This window comes from Pristiophorus japonicus, chromosome 17 (assembly GCF_044704955.1).
Source record: "Pristiophorus japonicus isolate sPriJap1 chromosome 17, sPriJap1.hap1, whole genome shotgun sequence".
Lineage (NCBI taxonomy): Eukaryota > Metazoa > Chordata > Chondrichthyes > Pristiophoridae > Pristiophorus > Pristiophorus japonicus.
In genome coordinates, this window is record NC_091993.1 from 37,984,034 (window position 1) to 38,001,637 (window position 17,604).

Here is a 17,604-nt window from a genome sequence, read left to right on the forward strand (position 1 = left end):
ACGCGCCGAGACCATAGAACGTGACGGAGCTGCAGTTGTTCCTTGGACTCCTCAAATATTTCGGTAATTTCCTACCCGGGTTAAGCACCTTACATGTGCTACTGTGCAAGGGAGACAACTGGGTATGGGGAAAATCACAAGAGGCTGCTTTTGAGAAAGCCAGAAATCTGTTATGTTCCAACAAACTGCTTGTTCTGTATAACCCATGTAAACGATTAGTGCTAACGAATCGGGAACATTGCAACCGGTGGCCTATGCGTCCAGGAGTTTGTCCGAGGCCAAAAGGGCTTACAGCATGATTGAAAAAGAATCTCTGGGGTGAAAAAAATGCACCAGTATCTGTTTGGCCTCAAGTTTGAGCTAGAAACTGACTATAAGCCGCTCATATCGCTATTCTCAGAAAGCAAAGGGATTAACACCAATGCCTCTGCCCGCATCCAAGGATGGGCGCTCACGCTGTCTGCATATAACTATGTAATCTGCCACAGACCAGGGGCCAGGCACAGATAATTGCGCTGATGCTCTCAGTCGGCTAACATTGTCCACCACCGGGGTGGAAATGGCACAGCCTGCAGACTTGCTCTCGGTGATGGATGCATTCGAAAACGAAAAGTCACCCATTATGGCCCGCCAGATCAGGACCTGGACCAGCCAGGATCCTTTACTGTCCCTGGTAAAAAAAAAAAACTGTGTCCTCCATGGGAGCTGGTCCAGCGTCCCAGCGGAGATGCATGAAGAGATCAAGCCATTCCAGCGGGGAAATGACGAAATGTCCATACAGGCAGACTGTCTTTTATGGGGTAATCGCGTGGTTTTGCCTAAGAAAGGCAGGGAAACGTTCATACGTGACCGACACAGTACCCACCCAGGCATAGTAATGATGAAAGCCATAGCCGGATCCCATGTGTGGTGACCTGGCATCGACTCAGACTTAGAGTCATGCGTGCGCCAATGCAACACTTGATCTCAACTGAGCAATGCACCCAAAGAGGCACCGCTAACTTTGTGGTCATGGCCCTCCAAACCGTGGTCTAGGATCCACATTGACTTTGCGGGCCCGTTCCTAGGCAAAATGTTCTTGGTTGTTGTTGATGCTTATTCAAAATGGATTGAATGTGCAATAATGTCTGTAAGCACGTCCACTGCCACCATCGAAAGCCTACGGGCCATGTTTGCCACACACGGACTGCCTGATGTCCTTGTCAGCAACAATGGGCTGAATTCAAGGAATTCGTGACCCGCAATGGGATCAAGCACATCACATCTGCCCCGTTCAAGCCCGCATCCAATGGCCAGGCAGAACGGGCAGTCCAAACCATCAAGCAAAGCTTGAAATGTGTGTCGGAAGGCTCCCTGCAGACCCACCTATCCCGATCCTGCTCAGCCACCGCACTAGACTCCACTCGCTCACTGGGGTTGCCCCCAACCGAGCTGCTCATGAAAAGGACGCTCAAAACTAGGCTCTCTCTTGTCCACCCTGATCTCCATGATCACGTTGAGGGAAGGCGGCATCAACAAAGCATGTACCATGATCGCGCAAACATGTCACGCAATATTGAAGTCACTGACCCTGTATTTATACTCAACTATGGACATGGTCCCAAATGGCTTGCTTGGTACGGTCTTAGCCAAAGGAGGGAGTAGGGTGTTTCAGGTCAAACTGGCCAATGATTTAATGTGCAGAAAGCATTTGCACCAAACCAAATTGCAGTTCACAAACAGCCAAGAGCAACCCGAAGAGTACACCACCAACTTCGACCCTCTAACACACACACACACAAGTAGCAACCGACATCATGATTGACCACGAAGCTGAACTCATCATCCCCAGCAGCCCGGCAAGGCCAACTGCCCAGCAGCCCAGCGAAGAACCAACCAACTCACCTGCACCTGCATTTGTACTGAGACAATCGACAAGGGAGCGAAAAGCCCCAGATCATCTCACCCTGTAAATAAGTGTACGATTGACTTTGGGAGGGAATGATGTTATGTATATAACCCTTGGCAACCTGCATCACACCACCACCAGAGGGCCTACCTGTTGGAGTCCCAAGGGATCCCAGCATCCCTTGGGCGCACTGTATATAAGCAGGCCTCCCATGCTGTACCAACACTCTGGAGTTTAATTAAATGAGCTAAGGTCACACTCATTGCACACAGTACTCAGTTGTCTCACTTTATTAAGAGCATAACAGTATCTAGCACGATGCAGCTGTGGGGTAAGCAGTACTTGAGAAGAGTGGCTCCACTGAAATGTAGCAAGTTCCAATTTATCCTGAAAGCCATGCTTCATTGAAGCAATTACAAAAAATGATATTTGGGGTGCTTGACCGCTGTTTGTGCGACTGACGTTACAGGGGATAGGGCCCTGAGGCAAAGCTCCTTTGTGAAATCTTCAACAGTTTCATCAGACTATTCCACCAATGACTTATTAATGTTTCAGTAGAGTAATTCATTTACTGATGGCCTTGCTTATAAATGGAGCCCAATGCACAGACCACTGCTGGGTTGACTATGTCTCAATATATGGCATTTGCTTGTCGTAAAGTATGGTTCCTGCATTACTACAGTGACTACACTTCAAAAATACTTCCTTGGTTGTAAAGGGTATCCTGAGGTCATGAAAACCATTCTATAAATGCAAGTCCTTTTGTTCTTTTTTTTCTCTCTATTTCAAAATTCTAATCCTTGTTTACAAATCCCTCTATGGCCTCGACCCTCCCTATCTCGGTAATCTCTTTCAGCCTCACAACTACCCCCCCCCCACTCCCGAGATGTCTGTGCTTCTGAAATTCTGCCCTCTTGAGCATCCCTGATTATAATCGCTCAACCATTGGTGGCCGAGCCTTCAGCTGCCTGGGCCCTAAGCTCTGGAACTCCCTGCCTAAACCTCTCTGCCTCGCTGCCTCTCTCCTCCTTTAAGACGCTCCTTAAAACATACTCCTTTGACCATGCTTTTGGTCATCTGCCGTAATTTCTTCTTATGTGGCTCGGTGTCAAATTTATCTGTTTTGTCTTATAACACTGCTGTGAAGCATCTTGGGACATTTTATTATGTTAAAGGCGCTATATAAATACAAGTTGTTGTTGTTTTGTTCTCTTGTTCTTTCTTTGTAATGAAGTTGAAGGCTGCATTCAGCCTGTTGTAATGTTTAAAGGTATCAGTGGAATAGCTTGAAATTTACATATACTTTCCAAGTTTATTGTTGAGTGATGCATTATATGGTATTTTGATTTTGCTAAAGGTCATGAGAAGGAAGTATACTTTAATATGCATTTGATATTCGATTGCAAGAAGTGTTGCTTAGTTCAGTCTAACGGTACCTGCTATCAAATAGCAACCTCAGTAAACTCTAGTTTTTGCATAATAAACTTGATATTTTACTTTGTAATAATCCAACTTAATTCTGCTGGTACTCAAGAGGAAGCTTAATTGCATAATTTCACTGAGTAATGTGATATCTGAAGTGCAGCACAGCTAAGGGTGGATTTCTGCATCATTGCGTGTAGGCTGGTACTTTACACGCTACGATCGGAGTTTGGAAAATCACAGGTAGTATGCCTGCAATTTTCTGATGTGTGCTCGGGACGTACAAAGCACTCTGTGCAATGCAAGGCACCGTGCCTGTGTGAGGATTGTCTGCTGATTTTCCTTGGCTTTGCAACTGAGGATTTCTGGAGTTTTCCACCTCATCATCCTTTCCAATTCCTGGTTGGGCAGCCATTGTGAGGGGCACTCAGAAGAAGTGGGCCTTCGGCTTCGTGCTGGCCTCTCTCCAATCAGAGCAAAGACACTGGACCAAAAGCAAGTCCCTTCTCACACCCGTACCCCCTGCCCCCCAGGGAACGGGACCCATGGAGGTGTAAGGAAGCAATCTTAGCAATGGATTGGATGTAAGGAAGGAATTTAACTTTGGTTTAAGCAGTTTGCAGAATGTACCTTTTTGTCCCTCCTACTACTTAATAACCTTTACTGCAATAGCCCACTTTACATATTGTGCAAGGACGCAGGCCTTGACCATCTCAGTGCATTTGTTTTCATATCTCCTTTCTGATATTCCATGATTCATTGAACCATGAAGATATTGAAATCTCCCCAATGATTATCAAATCATCTAATTTGCTTATTCCTTAATTTGGGTCCCCCAATATTTACAGCCAGAATAAAATATCCTTGTTGTGTTGTCGAGGAAAGATAAACCGGCCCCCTATGCAAGGCCATTGTCGATGGTGACCATGCCTTCAGCTGCTTTGGCCCTAACTTCTGCAGTTCCTTCCCTAAACCTCTCCACCCATCTACCCCTCTCTCTCCTCCTTTAAGACGCTCCTTAAAACCTACCTCTTTGACCAACCGTTTGGTTACCTGTCCTAATATCGGGATGTGGGTGTCACTGGCAAGGTGTATGTTTGAAGGAAGGACATTGTGGTAGGGTTCGTACCTTGCATTGATCTTCAGTTAATCTGCCAACCAGCCCCAGAATAATATTGAAGAAGGTCATGGGGATCTGTGTAGCCCCTATCTGCCCTTTTAGCCCAGTACATATAAAGTACAGCGACACCAAATGTCTGGATAATACACATTCATTAATTTACTGCCAGCAGATTTCACTATCTGTTTTTAGCCTTGTAGGATATGAATAAGAGAAAATATGGATCATTACTTTACAAGTACACACAACACAATATATTATAAGGAAGAATAATATCATGGGTAGAATGGGATTCTGAAGGGGATTGACAGGGTAGATGCTGAGAGGTTGTTTCCCCTGGCTGGAGTATCTAGGACTAGGGGTCATAGTCTCAGAATGAGGGGTAGGCCATTTAAAACAGAGATGAGGAGGAATTTCTTCACTCAGAGGGTTGTGAATCTTTGGAATTCTCTGCTGCAGAGGGCTGTGGATGCTGAGACTCTGAATATATTTGAGGCTGAGATAGATGGATTTTTAGAGTCTAGGGGAATCAAGGGATATGGAGATTGGGCAGGAAAGTGGAATTGAGGTCGATGATCAGCCATGATCTTATTGAATGGCGGAGCAGGCTCGAGGGAATGTATGGCCTACTCCTGCTCCTATTTCTTCTGTTCTTTTAATGTTACTCTAACCAAGATACTTTTTTTCTTGTGGAGTGGGTTTTCCATTTTGTTTTTCACAACTTGATAGTGTTGACGATTGCTGTTTCTCTTGACATTTCTTTCTGTGTTTAGATTTTCATTAGTGATCTGAGCGATTGTGGCAGGCTCATTTTCTAGCTGGTTTACAAGGTGCTGATAGGTTTGTTGTAAAAATGTTCAACAGGAAATCAGATGTAAATCCTTTCAGTTGCTGCTAACAATTTTCTTCCAGTTTGTTGCTTTGTTGTTTGGCTTTTTGAAACCACTCTTAATTTCTCCTGTCCTCACCAGTTCAGTAAATCCGTCTGATTCAGCATGATTTTGCCTCGAATTGAATTCATTGCGTTTGTTTCTATTTAATGTCTTGTTGTGGTGATTCTGTTTTGAGTATTTGAAAAAGTGCTGTCACAAGGCAGAGGTGGCCTCCAATCCGGCATGTGTTTTGTGTGCTGCAGCTGTTTCGGGTATTTTTATGTTTATGATTTCACCGATTCAACTTAAAGGGTGCTAAGTTCATGTGATTTATTAAAAAATATTTGTGACAGCATGTCGCATGAAAAGAAGTGATGATTTCTGACCCTCCAGCTTCCTGATGTGTTAAAGAAGTGGTGACCAAAGACAGTCTCTCAATGATTTATGAACTTTAGTTCCCGTGTGCAGTAAAAATGCATAAAGTTTAATATTCAGCAACATTGTTATATTTAAGGCGGAGATAGATAGATTTTTGAGCGATAAGAGAATAAAGGGTTATGGGGAGCGGACAGGGAAGTGGAGCTGAGCCCAAAATCAGATCAGCCATGATCTTATTAAATGGCGGAGCAGGCTCGAGGGGCCGTATGGCCTACTCCTGCTCCTATTTCTTATGTTATTATGTTCTTATCTTATTTGTATTTAAGATTGGATCATTATCTTCACCAATCATTTTCTTCACTTATTAAAGTGATAACCGTGTCTGATTCCATATTAAAAATACTATCGTAAAAGCAAACTATTGATAAGTAGATGCGGTAATACAGTCCATTATGAATGACTCCATCTCACCAAAGAAAGATTCATTGTTAAAATTCCTGCTATCAGCTTTCCGAGAATAGTGCCCTACTCATCTCAACAGCAGAACTCATTTGTGTATTTGCACTTGTATCCTTGTCGTATTTGCCATCTCCTCCTCAGTGGTAAAATGCCAAGACTGTTTCATTACATAAAAGTCTCCATTCCCGTTCGAAATGGACTGATCTGTCCCACATCACAATCTCTTGGGACGAACATTTACATTTCTAATGTCCATTATTTTTCAAATAAAATTTCTGCCGAAATTACTAAAACATTCCAGTTAATTTCATACTCGATTTTATCACTCTCTGCATTTTGGAGATTTTAACCTTAAAAATTGTACAAATAGCTATCTGGCATTTTAATTGGTGCTGGTTGTGTAGGGAGTCCAGATTGTAATAAACTGCAATGAATATGGTGGGAATCAATCTGCTAGTTTGTACATATACATGTGTTTAAGCAAGTGGATTATATGTGCAAAGGAAATAATTGTGAGATATTGTTTAAAACATTGCAAGCTAATGGTCCATAATGCGCAGAACTCAGAGTGGGAAAGAATTAGTAACGTGAAACGAGACTGTCTAATAAAAAACATGCCCAGTATAGTCTGGAAATTACTGAGAGCAATTTTATCATAGCGATTGCATAAATACTCATATCAAATTTCTTCCTCTGCTCTCAGAACAGAGGTGTTAACCCCTTTATTTAGCAGAGAGGAACTTGATGCAAATATATTCAGAAATTTCCAGTTTAACTTCGCAGGTATGGTCTCTATTCATTTGTAAACCGGTATGGACACATTTTGCTCAGAAAGAAAGATAAGACTTGATTGGATACAGCACCTTTCATGACCTCAGGACATCCCAAAGTGCTTTACAGCCAATGAGGTACTTATTTGAAGTGTAGTCACTGTTATAAGGTGGCAGCCAATTTGTGCACAGCAAGGTCCCACAAACAGCAATGTAATCAATGACCAGATTATCTGTTTTTAGGTGGCGAGGAAGTGCTTCCGCAGCCAGAGCATAGTGGAAAATTGCAGTCTGCAATTTTGGAGCCATTATTCGTGCGTCAAAGAGCAACAACTTTCCTTTTCTGTTTTAAAAAGGCAATTCGCTATCCGGCTGAGTCCTGCAGCAAGTAGGCTCGGACAATCTGGGACGCAGGTTCTTTTAGCACTGATATCAGTATCACTTACACGAGGATGTGATTATGCTCATTTTCCCTGACTGTGAAGTAAAGATTCCAGATGTTCCGTGGCATCCCAAATGGTGGCCAAGCTGAAAATTAAGCAGAAACATTCCCAACAGTGGCAGACATGCTCCAGTGGCAGCGGTTCTGCAGCTGGAACTCAGACCATATGGGTTGTGAGGCTGTTGCGCGCCTACCTGTTTATCTTCCACTTTAACCAATATTTAGCCTCAAAACCAGGAGTTACAGATCTTTCAAATATCATTGCTGACTTTGCACTGTGCGCCATAAGTAGCAATCAAGTTTAACTAAGTTATTTAGGTTACTTACGACCTTCACCTTGTTATATAGTTGTGCTACAAACATTTATTCTGATGACGGATAGAAGGGATCTGCTTGTAAATAACGAAACAAAACCATATTTTGCTCAGATTAAATGAGCTGTGTTCCCTAATTATTATACAGGTATAACGTCTGCAATCTGGAATCCTTGGGAAGGAATCCATGCCGGTTTGTCCAGATTTCAGACAAGAAAATCAATAGTCTGAAATCCGGAATCCTCGGGAATGAATCTGTGCCGGATTTTGGGTTTTGCCGGATTTCGGACATCACCGCAGACTGAATCCGATCCGGATTTTGCAGTTTGGCAGATTTCGGACCTCACCGCCTGTCGATCCTCCGCTCCTAGCCGCTCGCCAACTTGTCCAGTTTTCGGACAATTCCGGTTTTCGGAAGTCCGGATTCGGGACGTTGCACCTGTATTTGCTGAAACTTGGGGTTTGGCTCATTTGGTAGAATTCTTGGCTCTGAGTCAGAGGGTTGAGGTTGCAGCCCCACTGCAGACTTCAGTGCAATGTTCAAGGAGTGCAACATTGTTGGAGGTGCCAGCTTTCAAATGAGACTTTAAAACCAGATCCCACTATTCGGAAAAGAGAAGGGATTTCTGGTGTTCTTAAACAACACCACCAAACAGAGATATATGGTTGACAGGGCCCTCGACTGTGTCTGGCTCATTTCCTGCACTTCTGCCCTCACCCCTTCCCCTCCCTCCCAGAACCATAATAGGGTTCTCCTTGTCCTCACCTTCTACCCCACCAGCCTTCACAATCAGTGGATCATCCTCCATGGCTAACTAAAGAAATAAAGGATAGAAACATAGAAAATAGGTGCAGGAGTAGGCCATTTGGCCCTTTGAGCCTGCACCACCATTCAATATGATCATGGCTGATCATGCACTTCAAGACAGAGCATAGAAAATAGCCAAAACTAGTGAGAGGACAGAAGATTGGGAAGCTTTTAAAAGCCAGCAAAGAATGACTAAGAAAATGATTAAGAAAGGGAAGGGAAGATAGACTATAAAAGTAAACCAGCACGAAATATAAAAACAGATAGTAAGAGTTTCTACAGGTATATAAAAAGGAAAAGAGTGGCTAAAGTAAATGTTGGTCCCTTAGAGGACGAGACCGGGGAATTAGTGATGGGGAACATGAAGATGGCTGGACAAATATTTTGTATCAGTCTTTATGGTAGAGGACACTAACAATATCCCAACAGTGGATAATCAAGGGGCTATAGCGGTGGAGGAACTTAACACAATCACAATCACTAAGGAGGTGGTACTCAGTAAGATAATGGGACTAAAGATGGATAACTCCCCTGGACCTGATGGCTTGTATCCTAGGGTCTTAAAAAAAGTAACAGCAGGGATAGTGGATGCATTGGTTGTAATTTACCAAAATTCCCTGGATTCTGGGGAAGTCCCAGCAGATTGGAAAACTGCAAATATAACGCCCCTATTCAAAAAAGGAAGCAGACAAAAAGGAGGAAACTATAGACCGGTTAGCCTAACATTTGTCATTGGGAAAATGCTGGAGTCCATTATTAAAGAAGCAGTAGCAGGACATTTGGAAAAGCATAATTCAGTCAGGCAGAGTCAGCATGGATTTATGAAGGGGAAGTCATGTTTGACAAATTTGCTGGAGTTCTTTGAAGATGTAACGAACAGGGTGGATAAAGGGGAACCAGTGGATGTGGTGTATTTGGATTTCCAGAAGACATTTGACACGGTGCCACATAAAAAGTTACTGTACAAGATAAAAGTTCACAGGGTTGGGGGTAATATATCAGCATGGATAGAGGATTGGTTAACTAACAGAAAACAGAAAGTCGGGATAAGTGGTTGGCAATCAGTAACTAGTGGGGTGCCGCAGGGATCAGTGCTGGGACCTCAACTATTTACAATCTATATTAACAATTTGGAAGAAGGGACCGAGTGTAATGAAGCCAAGTTTGCTGATGATACAAAGATGGGAGGAAAAGCAATGTGTGAAAAGCAATCTGCAAAAGGATATAGACAGGCTAAGTGAGTGGGCAAAAATTTGGCAGATGGAGTATAATGTTGGAAAGTGTGAGGTCATGCACTTTGGCAGAAAAAAATCAAAGAGCAAGTTATTATTTAAATGGAGAAAGATTGCAAAGTGCTGCAGTACAGCAGGACCTGGGGGTACTTGTGCATGAAACACACAAGGTTAGTAAGCAGGTACAGCAAGTGATCAGGAAGGCCAATGGAACCTTGGCCTTTATTGCAAAGGGGATGGAGTATAAAAGCAGGGAAGTCTTGCTACAGTTATACAGGGTATTGGTGAGGCCACACCTGGAATACTGCGTGCAGTTTTGCTTTCTATATTTATGAAAGGATATACTTGCTTTGGAGGCAGTTCAGAGAAGGTTAACTAGGTTGATTCTGGAGATGAGGGGGTTGACTTATGAAGAAAGGTTGAGTAGGTTGGGCCTCTACTCATTGGAATTCAGAAGAATGAGAGGTGATCTTATCGAAAGTATAAGATTATGAGGGGGCTTGACAAGGTGGATGCAGAGAGGATGTTTCCACTGATAGGGGAGACTAGAACTAGGTGGCATAATCTTAGAATAAGGGGCCACCCATTTAAAACTGAGATGAGGAGGAATTTCTTCTCTCAGAGGGTTGTAAATCTGTGGAATTCGCTGCCTCAGAGAGCTGTGGAAGCTGGGACATTGAATATTTAAGACAGAGATAGACAGTTTCTTAACCGATAAGGGGTTATGGGGAACAGGCAGGAAAGTGGACCTGAGTCCATGATCTGCTCAGCCATGATCGTATTAAATGGTGGAGCAGGCTCGAGGGGCCGTATGGCCTACTCCTGCTCCTATTTCTTATGTTCGTATATTCACTTCCACCAGCTCCAGTACGATGCTACCACCAAACACATCTTCCCTTGCCCTTCCCTTGCAGCATTCCGGAGGGACCATTTCCTCCATGACACCCTGGTCCACTCTTCCATCACCCGCTCCCCTTTCCATGGCACCTTCCCGTGCAAGTACAGGAGATACAACACATGCCCTTTTACTTCCTCCCTTCCCACTCTCCAGGACCCCAAACACACCTTCCAGGTGAAACAGCGATTTACTTGTACTTCTTTCAATTTAATATACTGTGGTGTTGTAATTCGGTCCCGCCGTTTTTGAGGCGATGTCATCGGCTGAGTGCAGGTTCCAACCACCAAATTCAGTTTTTAAACCCAAAGCTGAGAGAGCAGCGCTAAACAGTGGCGCGTTACACACTCCTCGGGCGGGAGCTGAGGAGGCCGACTGAATTTCCCCATGGTGGGGCTGCCGCCAAGCTCGGAAAAAACGGGAAGAAAGAACAAAACCTCAAACATCTCCGACCCGTGCACAAACTTCCCCGCTGTTACAGCTAATGAAATCATGAAGAAATAAAGAAAGAGAAAAACCTAATTTGCTCCCTGGCCGATTCCGCCTGAGTTTCTCTGTTTACTCACCACTTTTCCCAGGCTGTAAGAACAGCTGCCGGGAAAGCCGACGTTCAAACTAAATATCGCGGTAGAGGCGCCAAGGAGGCATGGCACGCTGGATGACGTCATCACACGGGTGGCATTAGCCGACGCAGTGTTCCCTCTTGGCGCCCCTGCCAAAGAGCCGACTGAATTTTTGCGCAGGCATAGACGCCGTTTACTGTGGAAGGTAGGCCTTTGCCGCCCCTCAGCTGCCTCCCGCACGTGGTAATGGGTGGTGGTGAAACTGAATTTCGACCCCTGTATTTGCAGTCTCCTCTACATTAGGGAGACCAAATGCAGATTAGGTGATCGCTTTGTGGAACACTTTCATTCAGTCCGTAAGCGTGACCCCGTAAGCGTAAGCTTTCAGTCGCTTGCCATTTTAATTCTCTGGACCACTCCCACTCTAATTTCTCCATCCTCGACCTCCTACACTGTTCCAATGAAACTCAACGGAAACTCGAGGAACAGTGCCTCATCTTTCGATTTGGCACTTTACAGCCTTCTGGACTCAACATCGAGTTCAACAATTTCAGATCATAACGGACCGCCGATGGCTGCCGAGAGACCGGGCCGTACTTTGCCAGGAAGATTTTTCGAAAAGAGCTGGCAGTACTGCCCGGCGGCAAAATAACGGCTTATGCCGTCAATCTGGGCGGCAGCGGGCGGGAGCTCGCAATCTCGGCGGCAAATGCGCTTGCTGCCCAAGTGCCACCGAGGATGGAGTCGGACCCAGGGAGGGTGGAGGAGGTGGAAATAAAAACCATTCCCAAAACAAAACACCGGAACACCTTCAGGGGACCCCATCCAGGTAAGTCTCTGTAAAAAAAAAATGTTCACTAACCTTTTTTTGCAGGTCTTCGTACTTACCGTCGGGGTTAGAGCAGCCTCCACGCAGCGATCCTTCCCCCTGCTGGTGCCGACTCCCGCCCGCACCAATCTGGCAGCTCGGCGGGCAGGAGGACACTTGCGCTACTTGGCTGTCAGCGGGTGCTTCCTGGCGGTACACCCCTCCCGCCCGCTCCAGCCCGAGTGGAAAATGGCACAGAGGGGAGACCGGCGGCAAAACTCGGCGGCAGTGGGCGCTAAGGCCACCAATATTGGGGCCCTGGTGCTTGTGGGACTCTGCTGTGTGCACATTGGCTTCTTGTGATTGCCAACATAACAGTAACTGCACTTCAAAAATAATCCTTTGCTTATAAAGTGCTTTGGGATGTCCTGAGGGTATGACAAGGCACTACATAAATGCACAGCCATGATACTTCCCAATAAAGGTACAGTAAAATTTAAATTGGAGTGCAGTTGTTTGAGATAAAAGGTTAAGATTCTGATCCTTGAATATATTTGCTCGGATTGCTTGTTTTTTTGTGGTGATCACTGTGATGTGTTTGCTTCATGGGTTCTTTGCTGAAGAATTCATAGCAACACCTTGCTATCAAGACTCAATAAAACCCCAGCCAGTTGGGTTCGGGGGATTCTCAATGAGGCAGGTGGTTGTGAGCCTGGTGGATGAACTGGTAATGTGTAGTGCGATAGTTAAACCTTTGCTAATAAACCAACTAGTTCTTAATAGCTTAATGTGTTGCTGTGAATTCTTAAGCAAAGAACCCATGAAGCAAATACATTACACAAAGTAACTTCTGTGAGATGGTAGGTAAATAGTTTTACCAACATTCTTTCTACGAAGCTCGTATCTTTAAGTATCAGTAAATGTTTAATACTTTTCACCTTGTGCCAGACATGTGATGTGTTGCCTGAGTGAATTCCCTTTAATTCAGCAATGGGTGAACCTCTGTTGCACCAGTTCTGCAGTGAATGACAGAAAATGTGCTGCAGGTTCTCACTCCCAGGGAATGGCACCAGGGAAGAGCGTCTAACACACGCAAGTTTATTCTGACGATGTTTATCGGACCATGTTTTGTTTTTGCCAGCTGGGAAAGCAACCCTTGGACTGCGTGTTCAGTTTTCTGTGGCGGTGGAATACAAACGCGAAGTGTCCCTTGTGTTGAAGAGAACATGTTTGGTGAAATTATTTCGGTGGATGAGTGGAAGTGCATGTACACCTTTAAACCTACACTAATTCAAAACTGCAACCTTTTTGACTGCCCGAAATGGATTGCCATGGAGTGGTCACCAGTAAGACTGTTTTAGCTTTTTACACATGACAGTATTACTTTGCTGGTTAATCGGTCTTCCCTGCATAAATTAAACCTGTTTACCACCCAGATTTTCCAATCGATGATATTTATACGCCAGTGATAACCCATTTGGTTTGCCGCCAGTTTTTTAATTCTTTGATGATAAAATCGGTCCTCTCATTTTGAATGATTAAAAACAAATGCTTCTGCATTTTGATTATAAAAAGTTGATAACTGTAAGAAATAGTTAGTAAAATGAGCTTCGGTACAATGTTAATATAAACATGGAGAGAGGATAGAATATGCAAACTTGGATTGTTTTATGGCTGATTGTAACATATATGAAAGTGGTACTGAAATATTTTTTTATTCATTAATGGAATGCGGAAGTCACTGGCAAGGCCAGTGTTTATTGGCCATCCCTAATTGGCCTTCAGAAGGTGGTGGTGAGCCACCTTCTTGAACTGCTGCAGTCCGTGTGGTGAAGGTGCTCCCACAGTGCTGTTGGGGAGGGAGTTTCAGAATTTTAACCCAGCGACGATGAAGTAACGGCGATATATTTCGTCAGGATGCTTTGTGACTTGGAGGGGAACGTGGAGGTGGTGATGTTCCCATGCGCCTGCTGCTCTTGTCCTTCCAGGTGGTAGAGGTCACGTGTTTGGGAGGTGCCGCCGAAAGAACTGTCCTTCGGACGAGATGTTATACCACGCCAGCTTTTTCTTTAAATTTTGATTTGATTGTTGCTTTGTCTCCTGCACCTTTGAACTTGTTACTAGGCGTATTGGTCACATAATTAAGAATCCAAATAAAAATCCAACACTGAGTAACTTGATATGGTCCCGGAAAATCATGCATCACACAGAAAAATCATGCATGTGCAATGGCCCCAAAAAACAATGAGAAAGGATTAAGCCAACCATGGCGGTTCTAGAAGGGAGCACAAAGCAAGCCTGAGCCTGATTGAGTGAGACTCAGCTCTTGCTAGAGGTAGAAAAACCAATGTGGACTCCTAACACACTATAAAACTGGTACAGGTCGCAGGTTTGGGAAGTGTCGCTACCTCCCAAGAAATATATTTTTTTGTAGTGTAAATGAAATGAATTTGAAAGAAGACAAACAATAAATAAGCGTAGCATTACTTTGATTGTTTCAACAGCTAATGTATGCTCTTTATGAACAAGGTAAAGTGTCTCTTTTGTCTCCTTGCAGTGCACGGTAACATGTGGACAGGGCCTGCGTTACAGGGTTGTACTGTGTATAGATTACCGAGGGCAGCACACTGGGGGCTGTAAATCGCAGCTCAAACCGCACATCAAGGAGGAGTGCACCGTGCCAATTCCATGTTATAAAACCAAAGGTAATTATACAACAAAATGCCTTTCCTGCTATCAATACAACTCCTCCACAATCTACTAATTGAGAGGTCCGATTTCTTCCCATTGCTGGGAGTCATTACATTGAGTAATCTTGTGTCCAATTAAATTCTAAGCACCAGTAGCAATATGTTTAGCAATTTTTTCCATTAAAGACCACTAGTTACTTGTGGTTTTCTTTTTAAATGTTATGCATGCCATGTTTTATAAAACTTGTAGCACTTTAATGATCCTTCAGTCTTCGAGTCCCGCTGCTCCCTTTGGAACACCATCTCCTTCCCAGCCTCAGCTGCCAGCTTATTCATGAGGGCTGCAAGAGGCGCCTATACGCTATCCCTCATCTGTAAGCGTTGGGTCAGCTTCCATCTGCCTGCCCAACATTACCTCTTCTCTGCTATCGTTGACTTCCCAATTGCTACCGAGCTGACTCAACATGAGTAAGATGTTCCGCTCTGGCCAGAAACTTTGCATCTCTGTCACCGATACCATCCCCCTTCCAGACAGCTGTTGCAGGCTGAATTGTTGCTCTCCTGTTGAACATTGAGCTGAGCTTCAAACTTCGCTTCCACTCTACCACCAAAAATGGCTCCTTCCATCCCTGCAGCATCACTCTGTACCTACCTCATCCCGGTGCCTTTGGAATCTCATGACTTCATTTCTTCCCACGCTCCACCTATAAACTACCAACACGTTCAGAGCCACTTCTATCCCTCACTGTTGCATTCCATTTGCTCCCGCCCTCGGCACCTGAACTTGGAAATCCTTGTTTGCATTTTCAAGCCCTTCAGTGGCATTGATGCACCCTACCTCTGCGCTCTGCTGCAGCCCTGCACAGGCCCTTTGCTCTTCCGACGTTTGTCTTCTCTTGGTCCCACTGCCTTTCTTTTGATTTGTTTTTGGGATGTGGCCAAATCGTGTTTATTACCCATCCATTGTTGCCCTGAGGACATTGAGTCAACCATATTGTGGGACTAGAGTGACATGTAGGCCAGGCCTGGTAGAGATGGCAAGTTCTTTTCCATGTAGAGGTCAATTAACCAATTAGGGTTTTACAACAATCCAGCAGCATTCATGGTTTTTTTTTTGTACCTGTGCAATCGCTTTTAGTGATTTGTGCATCTGGACATCCAAATGTACTTGCTTGTCCACAGCCTCGCGACTCACCATTAAGAAAATATTCCGATTAGTCTTTCTTTAATCCAAAGTGGATGGCCTCACACTTTCCCACATTAAACTGCATTTGCCATAGTTCTGCGTGCTCATTTACTCTGTCTGTGTCCCTTTGCAAGCTTCAGCTCCCATCGACACAACTTACTGTGCCTCCTAACTTAGTGTAATCTGCAAACTTGGGTATCCAACTCTCTCTATTCCTTCATTCAAGTTATTAATATATATGGTGAAAAGTTGAGGCCCCAGTGCAGATCCCTGGGGTACACCACTTGTTACATACCGACAATCCGAGAACAAACTTTTTATCACCACCCCCTGTCTTCAACTAACTACCAACCCATGTCACAAGGTTACCTCCAATAGTACGCCCTCTCATTTTTACTAATAATATCTTGTGTGGAATTTTATCAAATGCTTTTCTTGAAGTCCATATAGACAACGTCCATCGACACACTCCTGTCCATCTCCTCGTGACCTCCTCAAAAAAGTAGAGACTTCCTCAAAAAAGTTGAGAGTAGAATGGGCTTATACTCTCTGGAGTTTAGAAGAATGAGAGGTGATCTTATTGAAACATATAAGATTCTGAGAGGGGTTAACAGGGTGGATGCTGAGAGGATGTTTCCTCTGGCAGGAGAGTCGAGAACTAGGGGGCATAGACCTCAGGATAAGGGGTCGGCCATTTAGGACTGAGATGAGAATCTTCTTCACACGGAGGCTTGTGAATCTTTGGAATTCTCTGCCCCAGAGGGCTGTGGATGCTCAGTCATTGAGTATATTCAAGGCTAAGATCGATAGATTTTTGGACTCTTGGGGAATCAGGGGAACTGACGGGTAAATGGAGTTGAAGTTGAAGGTCAGCCATGATCTTATTGAATGGCGGAGCAGGCTCGAGGGGCCATATGGCCTACTCCTGCTCCTTGTTCTTATGTTCTTATCAATTAAGTTAGTCATATATGACCTCCCCTTCAAAAATCCATGCTAACTCTCTTTGATCAACTGATACCTGTCCAAGTGCTCACTCACCCTGTCTCCAATGATAGCATCCAGTAACTTCCAAACGATTGATGTTAAACTGACAGCTCTATAGTTACCTGGTTTCTCCCTCCCTCCCTTCTTAAATAATGGAGTGACATTTGCAATTTTGCAATCCAAAAGCAGAATTCATATAATATACTGAAGGCAGGAATTCCTTACGGATGTAGTGTGCTTTTGAACAAAAATTCTGCAGTGTAATTGCAAGGCTTTATCTGTGCAATTCAGGAAATATGTCACCGATGCCCAACTGAGCTGCTGTTAGTAGACGTTCGGCTGAGCTAAACAAGCTGCGGTTAATAGAGAGTTCAGAGGACTGGTCAAAAAAAATTACAATCGGAGTCCAGAAGGAGAAAAAGGGAGTCTTTGGGCTCCTCGCTTAGCAGACAATATCTGTCCCATGGGATTAATAAATCATGTTATCTTAGAGAATGGCTCCATAGGTCCTACTGCTGTTTGATTTAAAATGCACTACAGGCTGTATAACATTTTGAAGACTTTAATTGGGGAACTAACATGATTAAACTGACAGAAAGGAATTCTTAATTGAATAGTAACAATGTCATTATTGTTTTGAATGAGTCTGGGGACCCAGATTTGATACATGCATGGTATTTCCAGAAAAACTTCCTGTGGAAGCGAAAGTACCCTGGATCAAACAAGCACAGGAACTGCTGGAGCCTCGAGCATCATCCGAGGAGCCAACGTAA

General features: G+C 44.2%; 1 protein-coding gene across 1 annotated transcript in view; it reads left to right on the forward strand.

Moving 5' to 3' along the window:
• LOC139228164 (ADAMTS-like protein 3) overlaps positions 1 to 17,604 on the forward strand; it is a 616,221-nt gene extending 598,617 nt beyond the window's left edge. Inside the window, exons 13-15 of the mRNA XM_070859351.1 lie at positions 13,113 to 13,317; positions 14,529 to 14,676; positions 17,516 to 17,604. Coding sequence (XP_070715452.1) covers positions 13,113 to 13,317; positions 14,529 to 14,676; positions 17,516 to 17,604 — 442 coding nt within the window. The remainder of the gene's footprint in view (positions 1 to 13,112; positions 13,318 to 14,528; positions 14,677 to 17,515) is intronic.